The sequence below is a fragment of the Medicago truncatula genome, chromosome 4 (genome assembly GCF_003473485.1).
Source record: "Medicago truncatula cultivar Jemalong A17 chromosome 4, MtrunA17r5.0-ANR, whole genome shotgun sequence".
Classification (NCBI taxonomy): Eukaryota; Viridiplantae; Streptophyta; class Magnoliopsida; order Fabales; family Fabaceae; genus Medicago; species Medicago truncatula.
Window position 1 is genome coordinate 60175959 of NC_053045.1, and position 18807 is coordinate 60194765.

General features: G+C 33.2%; 2 protein-coding genes across 3 annotated transcripts; both read left to right on the plus strand.

Annotated features, from left to right (window-relative positions):
- The first annotated feature begins 1229 nt into the window (after nucleotides 1-1229).
- On the plus strand, nucleotides 1230-3688 carry LOC25494182 (growth-regulating factor 1). Of its 2 annotated transcripts, none has more exons than XM_013602967.3 (4): nucleotides 1230-1685; nucleotides 1777-2245; nucleotides 2559-3010; nucleotides 3331-3688. In XM_013602967.3, the coding sequence occupies exons 1-4, from the start codon at nucleotides 1508-1510 to the stop codon at nucleotides 3336-3338; spliced, it is 1107 nt and encodes a 368-aa protein (XP_013458421.2). In that variant the 5' UTR covers nucleotides 1230-1507; the 3' UTR covers nucleotides 3339-3688. The 2 variants fall into 2 exon arrangements, with proteins under 2 accessions (XP_013458421.2, XP_024637390.1); XM_024781622.2 differs by having other exon boundaries at nucleotides 1231-1685; nucleotides 2565-3010.
- Nucleotides 3689-11801: 8113 nt separating this feature from the next.
- LOC25494183 (mediator of RNA polymerase II transcription subunit 20a) lies at nucleotides 11802-16488 on the plus strand. The gene is made up of 4 exons (XM_013602968.3): nucleotides 11802-12025; nucleotides 12125-12446; nucleotides 12610-12699; nucleotides 16090-16488. The coding sequence occupies exons 1-4, from the start codon at nucleotides 12012-12014 to the stop codon at nucleotides 16318-16320; spliced, it is 657 nt and encodes a 218-aa protein (XP_013458422.1). The 5' UTR covers nucleotides 11802-12011; the 3' UTR covers nucleotides 16321-16488.
- The last annotated feature ends 2319 nt before the right edge of the window (nucleotides 16489-18807 follow it).

Consider the following 18807-nt stretch of genomic DNA (forward strand, 5'->3'; position numbering starts at 1 on the left):
ATAGTGATATGCTCTCATTTACTCCTATGCCCCCTTGTGATGTGGTTGAATTGAATTGGTTTTTGACTTGGTCCCTATACTCTAACTCTTAACACCACTCACCTGCTTTGTTGTTACAATCCCAATCTCAGGTTGTATTGTTACACTGTTATACTATTGTTAAGAAAGTGACCATCTGGTCACATGATAATTAGCTTAAATTAAATGACCCAAATAGTTTCCACGTGCTTTCTGCAATTCCCTATTGATTAATTTATTTATTTATTTATGTTTGGTGTAAATTGATTAATTTATAATAGTTGTGAAACTCAAACCATCGCACTTTTTCTCCTCAAAAAAGAAAAAGAAAAAAGAACACACTTTCTGCAGTTTTATGGTATATTATTTTATGTAAGCATGTGAGGGCTGTTTCATATTCAATTAGTACAGGTCTAGCTAAAATTTGGTATTTTACAGTGTTTCTGTAGGCATGATCTTCAACCTCCAGGGTAAACATAAGTTCCATTACCATGTTACTGACTCAATAAAGGTCACACTGTCTGACCACTAACCACTATTAAAGTACAAAACAATATTTGGATTGAAAATTGTTATTTGAACACCCATAATACTCTATGGGAGAGTAAGAAATATACATTGAATGAGTGTTAGAAAATTAAACATGTTCAAAAATCATTGTTGATTTGAATTAGAACTTGCATTACCTTGTGTTGAGTCAGAAAATAAATTACGTAACATCTACCCTTTAAATTGAAGATATGTCCAAAGTCCTTAAAAAAACTAGCTATAGGACAATACAAAATAACCCTAGTTAAAATATTATTCATGCATCTGTAAGTTGTAACTTTAGTAATAAAAAAAAAAAAATTGCATGAAGGGAGGGAGTTGAGGATATTTTTTTGATGCCAGCATTTTTCTAAATCTGAGAAATAGAAAAAGGTCAAATATTATAAGTGGGGGTGGGGTGTGTTCTGTCCTGAACTGAGGGCAGAGTTCTGAGTTCTGAGCCTGAGGCTGGGTGAAGTAAAGGAACAGAAAAAGTAAAATGAGTTAGTAGCAGTAAAAGCTCAAACCCGTACAATCTTACTTCTGAGACAGAGGCATTACCAACTCTCTTCAAATAGTTTCAATATACAATCAATAATACTAATAATAACTATTTCCTCTTTTGTCTTTACGAACTTTTCTTTTTCTCTCTCCTTTATTTTATGGATTTCCGTAAATATGTCAGAGACAAGAAATGCCAGAGATGCAGCAGAAGAGGTGCAGTCATAATAATAAGAGTTCAGAGAGAAAATAGAAAGAGAAAAATAGCATTGGCATGCACCACCACTGTAATCACAACCATTAGTTCATATCCATGTACAGAAGATTCTGTAACACTATGGTCCCTCAAATAAATATACCTATTCTAATTCTAGTACTCTCCTCCTCCTCCTTTTAAGTTTAAAACTCAACTCAACTCCTCTCTTCTCTTCTCTTCTCTTCTGCTCATAACAAAACAACAATGATGAATGGAAGAAACAGGTATCCTTTTACTCCAACTCAGTGGCAAGAGCTTGAACATCAAGCTCTTATCTACAAATACATGGCTTCTGGTATTTCCATTCCTCCTGATCTTCTACTCACTATCAAAAGAAGCTACTTAGACTCTTCAAGACTCTCACCTCATCAGTCTCAACACTGTAAGTACTATTCTATCCATATAGTATGCATTATGCACTTGTTTTGTACATATTTTTGAATGAAATAGTTTGTTTGGTGTGGTGCATGCAGTTGGGTGGAACTATTTGCCAATGGGATTAGGAAGAAAAATAGACCCAGAGCCAGGTAGGTGTAGAAGAACAGATGGAAAGAAATGGAGATGTTCAAAAGAAGCATATCCAGATTCAAAGTACTGTGAAAGGCACATGCATAGAGGGAAAAACCGTTCAAGAAAGCCTGTGGAAGTTTTGAAAACAACAAACACAGATGCTCCTGCTGCTACTTCAACAATCTTATCAATTACTAAAAATAGTAGTCTTGATTCTGATCATAACACTGCAGCACTAACATCAACAACCCATGACACTAATTACCATTACCCTCAACACTCTTCTTATGCTTCTTCCCATCTTAACCACTCTTTCCTTTACCATAACCCTCCATCCTCAAGGCCTAACTTCTCATTTCAAGACAATAGTGCTCCCTTGTTTCTTGACAGTAATGGTTCTTCCTCTCACAATAACAACAACACTGATTGCAGGTTACTAACTTTTCTTTAAACCAACACATATATTTAGGCCATGTTTGAATAAACAACTTAAACTAATCTTGCTTACATCATAAACACTTATCTGTTTTCATAAGCTATCGTTGAGACCGAGCGGATACTAGAGAACTTATAAAAATAAGTGGAAAACAGTTAAAAACATGTCATAAGTTGTTTCTATAAGTTTTCTGTAAGTAGAATAGTTCAAATAGTTCAATCCAAAAAGGTTCATGATTGTGCTTACTTTCCTTTTTTATTAAAATGTTTGTGAGAGATTCTTTTCTTGGTGGTGTTGTTATTTTTGAAGGAACAGATATGTTTATGGACTGAAAGAGGAGGTGGATGAACATGCTTTCTTCACTGAACCTTCTGGAACTATAAGAAGTTTATCAGCTTCTTCAATGGATGATTCATGGCAACTCACACCACTCACTATAAGCTCATCTTCCTCTTTTAAACAGAGGAATTGTTCTGGTTTATCAAATGACAATGAGTACTCTTACTTGCAACTTGACAACAACTCAAAACAACCACAGCAAGATCAAGGTTGTTACATCTCAGGTAGTGAAGAAACATTCATGAAACATGGGAAAGAAGAACCTCAGAAGATTTTTCATCGTTTCTTTGATGAATGGCCACCCAAAAGCAGCAGAAACTCATGGCTTGATTTGGATGATAAATCATCCACCACTCAGCTTTCAATCTCCATTCCTACATCTTCTCATGATTTCACAACTTTTAGTTCCACAAACCAACGAGGTAAATGGTTTCTCTTCACTCTATTGTCTTTGAAGCATTGTTACAAACACATCAACATCGATAATAATTTGAGAAAAACTTTATTGTCTTTGGAGCTCTGTAGCACTAACATTTCTAGCACTGATAATAATTTTTACCTTTGTCAACGTGGTCGTGTGAGTGTTGCGCCTGGTGTCCGTGTCAATGGTTCATAGCTTTGAAGCATTGTCACAAACACATACACAACACGAATGCATTGACACCAAAATCATATAATTGAATGTAAATTATCATGGATTAGTGGTTAGTGATTTCTCATTAGCTTGAATTTGGTTTTGCAGATGGTTGAGCTTGGATTTCAATTATGGATGGGTTCCTTTTAATTGAATCTAAGGTCAATAATAATGTAGTACTAGTACTAGACTCTAGTAGTTCATTCATATTTTCTGTAAGGTTTTCTAGTTTCACTTGAATTGTTTTGTTCCCACTTTTTCCCACTACTGTACATGTGTTGTTGTTGAAGTGGATATGTGTCTCCATGGAGGGATCCAATGTGTAGTTGTGTTGTGTGTGCTGTTTGGTATTTGTTTTACTAAGTTATGTTCTGTTGTTTGTTTCTGCCAAACATGATTTCAGTTTTCAGACTCTACCAGTTATTTGGCCGTGTCTGTTTCAGCTTATATTCAAAGACACATCACACACGTATGTGTTGAGTACATTATTGGATGCTAGCATTATGATGGCCCCTGGGATTTTGTTTGTTTGTCATATCCTCAACTCCCAAAAGTGCACAGGCTAGACTACATGTCTCTTTGAATTAAAACCAATATAGATTGCATAGTCTTTTATTTGGTTTATTTCATAGATTATATAATATCTAATAAGGGGGTCGTAATCTAACCCACTTGGGTTGGTACGGTGATATTGACTTGGATCTGGGAGTGTGTTTCTTCCCGATGTCTCAAGTTCGAAAGTTTTGTATATGTTATAATGAAGTGTTGATGATTATTCTACGTATTGAAATAGACAAAATTAAATATATAAAAAAGATGTGATTGATATGATTAATGTTTTAAAGTTTTGGGTGATGATGCGGCATGTTGGTCACATGTCTTAACTACTAAGTCATTGTTGTTAAACAATTCGTCGTATAATTAGAGTATTTGACCTTCGGTAGTCACCTCAAAGTATTCACACGACATAGACTCTTTGAAATCACTATGAGACTAATTTTTGAGTTGGTAGTGGAACATCCTCAATCATGTTATCAACTCTCCAAACTTTGTATTGAATTGTTTTATACATTTTATTGGCTCCTATTTTATCGGTACCATGTGCGACTTCACCTGCCAAAGGGACCTTTTGGTAGTCTTGTTACTAATTTGTTTTTTTATTTGAGTAAACCCTTCGAATCAGTCTCTGACATTTTAAGACACTCTTAAATAGATCATTGATATGGGAGATTAAAGTTAACAATAGATGGTTAATGATATAGACCCAATTGATAGTAAGTCGTTTAAAAAGATCTAATTGACAGTAAGTGAATAAATTTGATGACCAACTTAACAATTTAATAAAGTTGAAGATCTTTTGGAAATATTCATAATCTCGAAGATTTATTAGATAGTACTTTGATGGTTTATTCTTTTTTATTTTGTTGACAAACCATTGAAATGTTTGTTCTATGTTAGACAGTTAAACGCCATACATATTTAATGCATGTTTAGGATAGTAATGGTATATTTACCTAGATCACAAATTTGGAGTTTTTGAAAAATCACAATGATTCATCCTAATATCAAACACGCACTTATACCAACTATATATATATATGCTTCACGGCAACGATTAGTCTAGCCCTCAATACCCTCGATGTTTGTTTTGAATTTTATTATTAGTTTTAAAAGAAAGGTTACCTGTTCAGTATACGGTTCTTTAGATTATTATTAGGAAAATGATTGGTAGACCACTCATAATTTCATAACATCCATACACCCTCACATATTTGAGAGGAGAGAGATGGATGAAAAGGAAGAGAGACAAAGTGTTTGTGGGGTCTAGGCCACATGTCACATGTTTGTGTAGAGGTTTAAGTGTGTATGCCACCTATGAATGTGCATGTATCACCACTCTTATTATTATATGCAGTCGTGCACAACACATGCATAAGGAAAGAGCACTGTAGTATTATCAATAGATAAATACTGTGTGTTTTGTTTGGGAGAAACTATTTATTTATTACCTTATGCAAGGAAAACTTTGAATGAATTGATTTTGTGTATTATTGGAACGGACACTTAAGCAGTCTATAACTAATTTAATAATAATTAGGAGAGATCAATAAAAATCTCTGAAACTACTAAATAATATTTTCTGAAAAATAAAAATAAAAACAGGACCATGCATAACGTTAGATATCTTCATTTTATTTGCATTGCTCATGCATCTTATTACATTTAAATAGCATTACTACAAGAAAATAGGGTTATTAATTATTGGCCATTCAGCCCAACAAAATACACATCAACACAGCCAAAAGATGTGGTCAAAGTGGGTCCAAAGTGAGTGAGATTTTAAATCATACTCTGAGATATAGTATATCTTTTTACTTTAATTGAAAGATCATATCCTTTAGACTTTGCTAACAATTTTGCTAGCATAAACTCTTTTTCTTAAAACTTTATTATAAAGATGTCAATGTCATTCAGAGAAATATATATGATAGTATAGGAAATAATTTGTATCCTCTGACTCAGGCCATGTAATGCAATAAAGAAGTGTCACTCTCATGACTTATAACTTGTGTGGTCATCATGGAAATAAAGGCAAGCTAAAACAACGTCTTTAATTTGGACTGTCCAATTGTGCAACAGTGCAAAGCTTTAGTAAATATGATAAGAGGGTTTTGATTTTGATTATGAAGGTGGTGGTGCGGTGAGAATAAGTGGGACAGACACAGTTGTTGGTAATTTTGGTTCAAAAAGAGAGTAATGAAATGTAACTATTGCTTTGCAGATAAGTTCTGACTCTATCAGTGACATATACATACATGGAAGAAGGATACTTCATATAATATATATCACTTTGCAGTAGGGATAGAAGAAAATGAAAGCGTACACTTATTTAACCTGAGTGCCTGACATTCAAATAATATTGGATTATGATGAGTAAATTAAATTTATGAAATTGATTAATATTTTAACTGTTCTTCAAAATAATTAATATTCTGACTGGGAGAAGGAGAACCCTCTAGGGTAATTAAAACAAATTTGTTGAAGTTATGAGTCATAAGTTTCATATTCCATAATTTAGGTTCGATCTCCTGCTTGTCTTGCTCCTTCATAGTTGGTTCCCGTGCTCCTCTCGACAATCGACAATCCATTTTGAAATTGTAAGTGTGTAATTGGTTTTACAGTGTACAGATGAGAATTGATTATGATATAATTGATTTATGTTTGAATGCAATAATGCATAATTCATTAAATATAATGAAATAAAAATTACAAATAGATAATAGAATTTAAATTGCAACAAAGTACTAATATTATTACAAAACTAATTTAAAGTGTATTATGGTATTAAAATATTGATATAATAATTTAAAGAACAATATTAATTATTTTGCATGTGCTCAATAATTTGATTGCAGATTATGTTTCGAACGTGATCCATCTCTGACGAGGAAACTACATTTAAAACATGGGATTGATCCAAGTTAGATGAGTTATCATCATGGTGAATGAACGTGCTTTCATCTTCATAAACATTAGAATCAAAATCAATTTTTGTCTTCCTTCAGATAAATTTGTGTATAGCCATTGTTGCGACAACTATTTGAACTTGTGTCTCAAATTTAAAGTTGGACATGCGACGTAGGATTTCAAATCTGTTCTTCCATACCCTAAAAGTTATTTCTATTGTGCACCTAAATTCAGGAAGATGATATCGTTCATGTCTGCATGGATCAATGTACCCTATTGGTGTTGGATAGCCAAAATCTACCAAATAATACTTACCTAGAAAAATATTAAATAACAAACCTGGCGAAGGGTGTGGAAAATTAAGATTTGCATTTGTCAAAGCTTGGTAAAAAACACGAGCATCATGAGCAGTACCTTTCCAACCAGCCAATACAAAAGTGAAACACATATTCCAATCACATACGGCCATTACATTTTGCGTAGGATATCCCTTTCTTCCAATAAACCTTGTTTGCTCACTGCCCCTAACTACGCATGACACATGTGTACCATCAATTGCTCCTATAGCATTTTTAAAAAAGGGCCAGTATCGTTTATGCCTACTCCTAGTGTTTAAAATTACTACCTCCCTTCCTTTTTAACTGTACTATTTGACATTTTACACAAACCAATCCAATCAATAAATATTACTACTTTTGATACAATACTTCATACTTTTACTATAATAATCTTATTTATTTAATATTTCATTTTATATATTTCTCTCTCCACAATAAATAACTAAGGATAATATTGATAAAATAACATTTAATTTTGCATTGAACTTTGAAAGTGACAGTTAAATTGAAAAAAAAAAAAATTCTTCAAAAGTGACACTTAAAAATGGAGTACATTCAAACACTTTACAATAAATATTTAAATTACTAACTACATAATTTTCATAAAAAAATCACTTTAAGCTCTAAGAGACATTTTATCAAACACATATAATACAATTGTTTTTGTTTGTAGAAATTCATAAGAGATGTTATATTATGCAACCAAACAAATTTTATAAGCATTGCAGGAAAGAAAAAAAGATTAAATTTAATACAACAAGTAGGCAAATCAAAGTAAAAATCACTCAAAATTGTCAAATTACCTTGTTGTTGTTGTTACCTTTTGAGCAAAAAATTTCCTTTTTGTTGTTCTCTTGAGCACAATATTTGCTAGTAGGAGGTGGTGTTGTTATATAACCTAATAGCAATAAATTTTCAGATTAAATTTATTTTCAGATTAAATTTGTGAAGGGTGGTTGAGTTATAGCTAGAGAAAAGTGAACAGTGAAGTGAATGAATTTAACGTTTCAAGTAGAAAAAAGCAAATATGGTTGGAGAAAGGGTGAGAGAAATTGATGATAATTAAGAGGGCAGTTATGGAATTGATAATAGTTTAATGTAGAATTGATTCTACAAAAGCCAAAAGCTAGGATTTGTAGCTTCAAGGATAATTGCTTTTGGAGGATAGAAGCAATTCTTAAAAGTCAAACCAAACACCATTGAAAATTCAGTTTTTTACTTTTGAGAATTGTAGAATCATTTTTTGGTGCTGAAAAGTCAAAATAAACAGGCTCTAAGTGCATAAGCCCTAGCCTAAGTGTTAATGTTTGATTTGTTTGATTTTGATTAGATGTCCAATCAATAGGTTTAGAATTTATGTAACTAAGTGACTCTAAAAATCTTATAGTACTACATTTTGAAATGTTATACTTGCATGTTTTTGAAAATTGTAACAAAATGACACTAATGTTTCAAATCTTATACTTGCATGTTTTTGAAAATTTGAATATTGACTACATTTATTTTTGGAACTTTCAAAAAAAAATTCTGAAACTTTCTTTTTATGTGAATTGATTCGGTCAGATTGAGTGAAATGTTTCACTATCCTTTAATTAAAGTATATTTAAAATATTGTAACAAAAAAAATGTATATTTAAAATATACTTTAATTAATAATACTAAATACCGGGACGTACATCCTTGTGAGAAAAAAACGAGACATGCTGCTTCTATCTCCTAGCACAATGTAGAAATGAAAAATCACCGATTAAGTCTTACTCCAGTCTTCAAATCAAGATAAGCAAATTAGACAAAGTTTAGTCCCTAAGTCATTCATCAGAAATTGTTGTCAATAACTCATGGTCACCAAGTGCCATTATCGTAAAACATATTTGAGTGGAAAAAAAGTAAATGGGGATTACTAGATGTAAAAGGATAAATTTGGAGGGCTAAAATCCAACGATTGAAATTTGATGGCTAAAATAAAAATACGATTGAAATTTGAAAGACCCTATTGGGGTGGGGCACCCTGTGTAGCCTATGCGTCAGTCTACCCATTCAGTCAAGCCAGAAGGAAGCAGGCGCAAGCAAGTAGGGGCTATTCACATGAAGCCGAGAGAGCGCTTAAAGGAAAGTTTTTGGGAAGCAAAGTGACTCTAGCCGGAACCGGAATTAAATAAGTGAAGTGACCCTAACAGGCGTTGCGTTGAGACAGGAGCCAAGCCGACTTTCCATATGATTTGCGTGAAAGAAAGCTAACTTCTTTGTATCACCATTCTTCTATCAAGACAGACCCACTCCCACTCATTCACTCTGGTACACTGGAACGAGAACTTCACTTCCAGCCGAAAAGCTAACTGATTGCTTTCTTAGCTGCTACTTGGCTAAACATTTCTAGAAGGGCTAAGACAGTCAGTTCAGTAGTACCCTCTATCCTTTCACCTGACTAACTTCACACGAGACGCTGATTCTCAGTAGACAGTTCGAGAGAAAGAACCGGATTCCTAACATGAGGACATGAAGACGCAAGGCCATATAGAGCCCAATAGAAAGAAGAAGTGATTTGACATTCGGGTAAAAAGGACTGCTCTTTGCAGCATAAGTTATCCACAATCACAGGGAGATATTACCTGAGAGGCGATAGGATTGACTCGTGAATTGGATTTCACTTGACGCTCGGATAGAGGTTTATCGAGCGTTCACTCACAGAAGATCAGGGGATTCCTATAGGGGTCAGGTACACTCTACCTTAAAATGAGACAGAAATGAATGCGCTTCGAAGCAAGGCTTGAAGCTCAGAAATGGATAATTTGAGATCCCAGACCATAAAGCGTTAAAGTCTTTTTCCTCCCACTTGAATATAAGAATGAAGGAAGTCAATTGCCCCTTCTCCGACTAACCGATAGGGAAAGAAAGAGACTACTTGCCAAATCGAGAACCGGCTATCCTAAAATCCCTAGTCTAAGAATAGACTGCTTGAAGGGAGGGTAATCTTGGAGTCCGTAGTAGCTCCCAGGAATGTAACTACCAACTCCTTATACAGGGGCATCAGGGGAAATCCTACTAATTAAAATAGAATAACTAAGTGTGAGAAACTATCTATTGAGAAAATGGAAAAAGGGCCAGCAACCAGTAAATCACGCTATCCTTACCTTCAGTGGATAATCTTAATACCAAGGTATTACCCTTCCATTTGGAGGTCCCAGCCAGGAGAAAGAAAGTGATTTGTTGCATCTTTCTAGTTTTGTCTTTTGCTCATTCGGGAGAAACAGAAAAGACAAAAAAGAATGAGATCAACCTTGGCTTACTGTTCATAGACAGCTGCTAAGGTCAAGTCGTCTAAGCTAAGTAGGAAGAGAAGGAAACTTGACTAGCTATAAAATTGAGTAATTGAAATTTCGAAGGTCAAAATCAAACAATTGTATAACTAAGGGAACTATAGCTGCAGTTTGACTCTAGTGGGTCAAAAAATAACAAATATTTGACGAGTTAACTTATAACTGATGAGCTTATAGTAGATATAGTTAAGCTAATTTATGATTGATAACAAATGAGTTAGTTTTTTTTTTTTTACACAAACAAAACGATATTCATTTATTCAAATTGAGAGTATAACAGATACAATAACATGTTCAACAACACTAAAAATGTAAAATGTGAATCTGCAAACAAACTCATAACATTCAAATTAATAGTATACAACAACAAAATGCCTACAAAAAATATGATAAATTCAAAGTCATTGAAATATCCATGCTTCTAGATCTACAACATCAACGCCCAAATCATTGATTGAATCTGTAATTGACTGAAGTTGATCTTTCAATAGGAATTAAACGAACACCTCAACAAGACACATAATCAAACGCCGTACAAGACGACGAACATCACAATGCCACACTTAGACGATGAAATCATAAAAAACACAAAATGAAAAACTTGCTATGTGAAAACCACTTATTTAAATTAAAAGAACATGGAAAAAGATGCAGGGGATTATTCTAGATCAAAACGGACCTAAAACCACTCCTCCTCCTCAACGAATGAATGAGAAAAAAAGTTTGAGAGAAAGGGGAGTTTTTCTCACCGTAAAACTATGGCCAACAACTTCTGGATGAGTTAGTTGGTTGAATATGTAGTGTTTAGTAAAATTATTGTTGAATTAGGTTGTAAATATAAAATGACAGAGAAATAATATTATTTATTTTCAATTAAGAGTATTTTGGCTCCACTTTTAGAACAATCAGAATTGATTTTGGAGGTATAGAATTGATTGTTGTTGAGTAGAATTGATTTTGGCCCTAGAATTGATTCTACTTGAAGACGATTTATGACTTTTAGTTTTAAAATTGATTTTCCCACGTGAATTTATAATTTAACGCACATGGAAACACAAATCATATTTATTTTTTTACTCCCTCCGTTCCTTTTTAAGTGTCTCTTTTGAAGATTTTTTTTTGTTTTATTTAATTATCACTTTCAAAGTGCAACATTAAATGATGTTTTATCAATATTACCCTTAATTATTTATTGCGGAGAGAAAAATATATGAAATAAGATATTAAATGAATAAAGTCATTATAGTAAAAGTATAACTTATTGCATCAAAAGTAGTAACAATGATTGATTGTCTTGATTTGTGTAAAATGTCAAAATATGACAATTAAAAAGGAACGGAGGTAGTAATAATGTAGGTGTAAAATTTGGATATAAAATGATTGAGCAAATCATTAAAATTGGTATATATCTTTGTACTAAATTATCAAATAGGTCATTGATTCTATTAATAATTCAAAATCATTGTATCTTTATCAAATGTTTCTATTTCTTGGATTAGATCCTAGTTTGTATTTTGAGTGTTAATGGATCAATTTTGAAAACAGTGAGTTAAGGTGAAGTAAAATCGGTGTTTGTAATTCGAGTTTGACAACTAGCGAGTGCTGGTTGTTTTTGCGGCGTCGAAATTGCAACTTTCCGGCACCGGCTCCGGCTCCGAACTTCAAGATGCCCGTCAGATGGTACTATCACTGAAATCAATTCCGTTTTTTCTTCTAATCTTTCTCTTAATTTCAGTTTAAACCAAAATCATTTGACATTAATTTTTTGTTTTGTTTCAGGATTCTTCACTGGCAACCAAGCCAAGGAGCAGTAGTAAACAGTCACATACTTAACGAAATCTCACAGTGCGTTGAGAATTTGAACGGCGTCAAAGATGGAAGAACCAAAGCTACTCTCACTTTCTATAGACCCAATTTACGTGACCAATCATTGAGTTCTGAATTCCCTCGCGACTTTCTCGGGATTTCATTGATGGAACAACCCAACAAATATTACTTCATTATTCGTGGTCATAAGCTTGCTGTTGAAGCTGATTCTTCCATTTTGACTATCATGGAGAAACTTCAGTCCTATAAATCTAAAGTTACCCTTAATTTTGAGGTTTACTCTTCATTCTTTCTATTGTTGTTTTTTTGTTTTTTTAGCTTTACAGTCCCTCATGTCCTATTTATAAGACACGTTTGGGTGACTCTGATTTCTTGTATAAATATGACCAGAGGAAGTATTATCTTTTTTATTAATTGGTTGTGTGCTTATGGTGCAGGGTACACAGTATAAACTGGGTGACTTTCAGGTGAGAATGATTAAGGTTGTTCCAAATCAAGCTGAAAATTTGAGGGGCATTTTAATGGAGGTAACAGCATTTGAATTCTTCTTTCATTGCTGTTTGTTTGTTGATGTTTTTTTTGGTCATATGTGTTTCTTGATATGCTTATGATGAAGAGAAGTGTGAGGTCCAAGTATTTTCTCTTGCTCAGTCTGTGTTTGGTTCTTGCATTGGCGAAAATTGATCTTGATTGAATTGATTTTAGTTAAAAGTGAGTTTAAGGTAAAATGATTTCTGTTTGGAACCGTAAACGGGAAACTGAGTTGAATGATTAATTTGAGTTTAAAGATCACGTTTTGAGGTAATAACTACCGATCATAGCTTCAAGTTAGAATCATTTCTATAGGCAAAATCAATTATAATCAGGAACCCCTAGACATACCAAAATCAATTGTAAGTCTTTAGAATCACTTTTGACTCTCACAAAATTGAAACTCAACATGCACTCTGTACATTTGACTGTCACTGCTTCGAACTTTGAAAGGGAAATGCACATAATCGATTGCTAGTATTGTTTTTCCCTTTGAAGTTTTTAGGTTTATGGCAGTCGGATATGCTGCAACTTGCTAAAGTTGTTATCTTACCTTAGCCCCTTTAAATTATTACCCAATGTTGTCAATCCGGATAACAGAAAAAATCGGACCGTTAAAATTCCGCTACATAATAGTGCCACTATAGCCTTTATTTCACAATATTTTGCACTGAATAGCGTATCGCAGAATAATAGTTGTTTGTCCAAATTCTGCTATTTCATTCCGGTATAGTGCCGCTTTAACTGCTACTTAGCAACTCTGGTATTACCTGGATATTGAGATGGTTTGTTTTCCTTTATGATATGTTAAATTTACCAAGCCCAGAGTTTGTGATTCCACAATTGACTCCATTAGTTGTCCTGTATTCTTGCATGTAATTAGATGATTTTTTTTTATCCTTAGCCCCCTTTTGATAACAATAGTCTTATATATATAATCGGAAGAGTTGTATTTCACATTTCTGTTGAATACGATACCTTTAGAGTGTATGCACAAGGTTCTTTGAAATCATTACTTATAAGCTAAACCCAACTTATTTTCTTCCTCTGACTGTTTCCTTATCTGGTTACACTCCTCAGATGTCATGAGATAATGAGTGTTTTCCAGTGTTAATAATTCTTCCTGCAGTAGTAGATATCTTACATGGTACAAATGAAGAAAGAAGAGACCCAAGAAATGGTTTCTTGATTTGATACCTTTTTTTGATTTGTCCTTTCTAGTGGTATTAGTAACGTTTAACAATTTACTAACACATGTCTCTCCAAATAAATAAGTAACGGCCTTATCCATGTACCATAGACGAAATAATACACCGAGGTACTTATTAGTTACTGTTAGATAATAATTAATATATTTCGGACAATAGAGATTTATTAAGGAGAATTGGTAGCGAAAGATTTAAATATTTACAAATGAGTCCTTTTTTCCTTCATCATTCTAGCCAACCTGCATCTGCTGCTTATACCACACACCAACCCTTCTCCATGGCCTTCGTGGCATGGTTCTTTCTATCTGTTTGTCCCTAGTCAAATTTGGGGCATATTGTGGCATGGTTCTATCTGTTCGTCCCAATGTTGGAGGAAGTTGGAAAGCATAGTGCCTTCCTTGTCCTTCCTTTTTTCCCTCTATTACTTTGGTCCCATTTTATGCTTTCTCTATTGTTTTTGTTTCCTTTTGTAATGAACCAATCACGAGAGATTCAGTGTTTCTTCTTGTGATTTCAAGGAAGCATTTGGATGATAGGCAGGGGTTCAGACATGTAATGATAAAACACAAGGTCACTGAGTTATTTGGAGATGATCTGATGCACTAGTTTAAAATAAAAACTTTTGATCTTTTTGACGATTTTTTCTCAATTTTGATAGTCTCAAAGCTATCAAAGTTTTGACGCATTCGCCAAAAGTATATTCTGGTGGAAAATATGCTTGCAGTCCTTTGCCTTGCCATCGGCTAGACTCCAGCGAGGTTATAGAACTTGACAATGGGAATGGGAAGGAATTCCCTTATCAACAGCGTTGACTTGGTTCTAGACAATATTTAGCAGAAAACATGGAAGGTCCTCTTTGCAAAGCATAAAATGTAGTCAGCATCTATAACCTGCTATAACAAGTACAGCCATAGCATAATTCATCTTTCTTACCACCAATCTCACTACCTCACCATAGACTTCACCCTTAATAATTGTAACTTGCACTTTTAGACCGAGTGGTGGAAGTATAATAGTTAGTTTTATACAACAACTGAAGCATTTTCCTCCTACTTATCATATGCTTAAACTTTAGTTATCTTTCTAATGGTTAAATTTTAGTCGATTATCATTAATTTTTTCTGAGAATATTTTCAAGACAATGGTGATTATGTTGCTCTCTTATTTTATTTAGTCTTTTATCCAGTAATCCAAAAGTTTATTTTTGAAAAAGTCTTCCATGTTGTTGGTTTTTTGGCTCAAAATTGTCGATGGACTTTCCTCCGAAATCGTGTACTGATTCTATGGAATCGTGGCACGGTTGTAGATAAGGATGCAACGGTACTGTGCACTTGCATCCAATCGTGACATGATGGAGGGCAATCATGGCGCGATTTGCCCTGATTTTGGACACTGTATAAGCATTCTTTATCATTTTGTTGTGGAATCTCATGAAACCAAATGAGGGAATTTTTAGGGAACTTAGAGGTTAAAAGTTGAGGGTCTTTTGATGAGATTCTTGGGTTGGGAAACAATTGTGAACCCCTTGGGTGAGTGAAAATCATCGAGTCTCTTGATCAACGGAAGATATTGGGAAACAGGTAGAAATTAGGTTGTTCTTAGAGAGCTTATTGAAGCTATTTTTCTGTAACCCCTTTTGTATCTCTTTGTTAGAAACTCATTGATAGTGAAGTGGAGAGATCTCTCTCCCCCATACGTGGGTCATTGTTGTGTCGAACAGGGTGAACTAATTTTGGTGTGTTTGTTTTTCACTACGCTATCTTTTGTTCTTGTTTTGCTTGTGAGCTTTGCTTTACACTTGGTTTCTTGATTAGATCTAGGTCTGTTGTTGTTGTTGCTTGAAGCTATTTTGATTTGGGTTGCTACTTCCTTTTGCTCCAAACATCTAAGTTGTGAATTGGCATGAGATTTGAGTTTGAATTCACAACACCTTAAAAATGAAAAGACCTTCTATTGATTTGCTAAATTTAGTCTCAAGGACCTTATCCCTTTAAAAGTTTGATCCTTGAAAAAATAAGAAGGCTGCTTAGTTTTGCTTTAGTTAGTTATGTTTTCACTCTGAATTTCAACACTCAATGCTCTTACCGTGCATGGCATCTTTTAGTAGTTGTTAAATTTGATAGAAACTGTGCTACCTTAGATACATGTTTTCAAGTTTGGTTTAATTTTCTTCTGCAGATTGAGTATCTTCCTAATTCTTCAGTTGAAAAAGTCAAGCCAATTATGGAAGAGTTCATTGAAATATGGCGAGACGTGCTGTCCAAAAAATCATTACCTGGCCAGTTCATGCGAACGGAACCAATTTTTGTAGAATACGGGCTCTCTGACCATTACACTTGGCAACACACAGCTGTTCAATATGCTGCTGCATTGGCCCAACTAATTGCATCAGTGCAAGTAAGGAATTAGTTAGGACCATTGAAGGTTTTCCATTCTCATCAAAAGGCAACATAAATGTTCTTCCTGTTTCTTACTTTCCCTCATTCTTAACACCAAGAATGTAAAATATTGAGACTGTGAAAGTGGATTTTTGTTGCCCGTCTCCTGAAGTACAATATTATTTATTGATGTTGCTAACTTGTGCTCATAAGTTAAGGAATTAAAAACTAGAAATTTGGCATTGAAAACAACAATTTTGAAACAAAATTACTATAAGTAGTTTGTTAACACGTGTTCTAATGCCTTTAGGACACATGTTAGCATTTTCCTTCATTAATCCCTTATTTATTGAAGAATTATAAAAGTAATGAAGCCAAGGGAATAGCTAACTAGTGAAGTTCTAGTTGAGTGCAAGTTTCTATCAGTCCGTATGGTAATAGCATCTGTTCTGCGTCAAGACACCTCTTCAAGATGTCCACAAAATCTACATAACAACGAATAAAACATACTCAAAACCGGCCAAACAAAATATTTTAAACAACCTCTCAAAAAAAAAAAATCCAACAAATTATAAATAAGTAATTGACAAGCAGAGCAAATAAACCAATTGCAATTATATTTAAGTTGTTAATGAACTCCACTAAGTACGAATTGTTTGGAAGAACTTGAAAATTGAACAATTTTTAGTCCGTCTTTACTTATCTTTTGGCCGAATTCTCGTTTACAAAGAAAAAGATATTCCGACACAATAAGATCTTAAGCATTAGGTGGCATTTTCTTGAGCATTGTTAATTGGGACTCAATTAATACGTAAGATCTTTGTGCATTAGATGTTCGTTAGATTTTTGTTTTGGATATTAGATTATTACGTACTTTCTCTAGAATGAAATATAAACAAAAATAATAGTTCAAAAATCAATGTATGTGTTAAAATTTTAACACACGTACATCAACCTTTCAACTACTCTCTTTTTACTTATATTTTATTCCTAAACAATTCGCAACTGTTTGCATTCAAATTAATAGGTAACACATGTAAAATGTAGATTTTTAAATTTTTTGCAACTGTTTTAAAATTAGAAACCATTATTTTATTTATTTATTTTGATCAAATTGGACACCATTATTGAGTTTATGTTCTATTGAGGCTGTGATAAATAAAGGCAACAATTATTTGGACACGAATTAATTTGGAATATTGTAAGATTTGGAAGATTAACATAGGGCAGGGCTAGATAGAGACCAGTGGCCGGAGGACGGCAGTGACGGCTTGTTTTGCATAGGTTGGCCACATTCATTTATGGTAAAAATAAAAATAAAAAATTGAGTAGCCATTCATGTTCCTTCTTTCCATCTAAACATTTTGAAAAATAAATAACATTTAGTAAAATAAATATTCTATTTCTATATGAATTTTTAATTCTGTGTATTTATTTTTTTAATTCTATTTTGATTTGTGATTTGGTCAATTATAAAAGAAAATTTCAAGTATTGAAACGAGGATTACAAAGATGAAAATCGACCTTACAACCAAATGATCTCTCGAAAAGTAACAAATTTTCTATTTGTTATGGACTTTTTTTGTATATTTTAATGTACTTATATCTTTTTTCTTCTTCTAAAAATCACGTACACTTATTCATACTAGGTAGATTCAAGCTATCGATAAAAGAGGTAGTCTATTGGTCAACAAAAGTTTGATTTGTTTTTTTTTTTTTTTTTTTGGAAGTTAGATAACAAAAGTTTGATCTATGATTTTTTTTTTTATAGGTGATCTTTGTATAATTTTATCAAAAGAAAATGGATTAGCGAAAATGAAGTTAAATAAAACCTAATTTTCATTGTATAATTTTATCATGAAAGTTATATGGTTTCCATTCTGATATGAGCCCAACTGTATGTGCAACTATTGAATTGAACCTATAAATTATATTTGTAGGTTAATCTAATTTTAAAATTTATTTTTCCATTCCTATCAAGCAATCTAGTGTATACAATCAACTTGCTTAAATATTCCCACATGACTTTCATTCCTTTTTTTTTTTTAAGGATGACTTTCATTCCTATCGAGTGCCTACAAAAAGTTAGTATATATCAAGCAAAAATTGAATTCCCATCAACTTCTACTGACACCAAATATTTTTTAGAATATACTTTGGGGATGATAGATTGATACGTATATCTGTAAAAGTGAACATGATCTTATTATTGGTATGATGAATTCAAACTAGAAAGAAGTAAAAAGTTATGAAGATGAGAAAAATAAAATATTTAAGGCAAAAACTGGAGCCCGGCCATGTCAATAGCCTCCTAAATTATGGAATGGTAACCATCAAATTTCTTTATAGAGAGAGCATTCATCAAGTATTTCAATCCAGCCCCACAAGTCCCTAACTAAGTTAAGCTATTTTCTTTAAATGTTGCATAATAATAAACCCACCTATACAACTGACTCTATTACGATAAATTACTCAGTTTGGCAAACTGCATTTAAAAATGGACCCACTGGTTTGTTTG

Coding starts and splice junctions, on each gene's coding strand:
- LOC25494182 (XM_013602967.3), top strand. CDS start 1,508: ATGATGAATGGAAGAAACAGGTATCCTTTTACTCCAACTCAGTGGCAA. Junction 1,686..1,776: donor ACCTCATCAGTCTCAACACT/GTAAGTACTATT, acceptor TGGTGCATGCAG/TTGGGTGGAACTATTTGCCA. Junction 2,246..2,558: donor AACAACAACACTGATTGCAG/GTTACTAACTTT, acceptor TTATTTTTGAAG/GAACAGATATGTTTATGGAC.
- LOC25494183 (XM_013602968.3), top strand. Junction 12,447..12,609: donor AAGTTACCCTTAATTTTGAG/GTTTACTCTTCA, acceptor CTTATGGTGCAG/GGTACACAGTATAAACTGGG. Junction 12,700..16,089: donor TGAGGGGCATTTTAATGGAG/GTAACAGCATTT, acceptor TTTCTTCTGCAG/ATTGAGTATCTTCCTAATTC.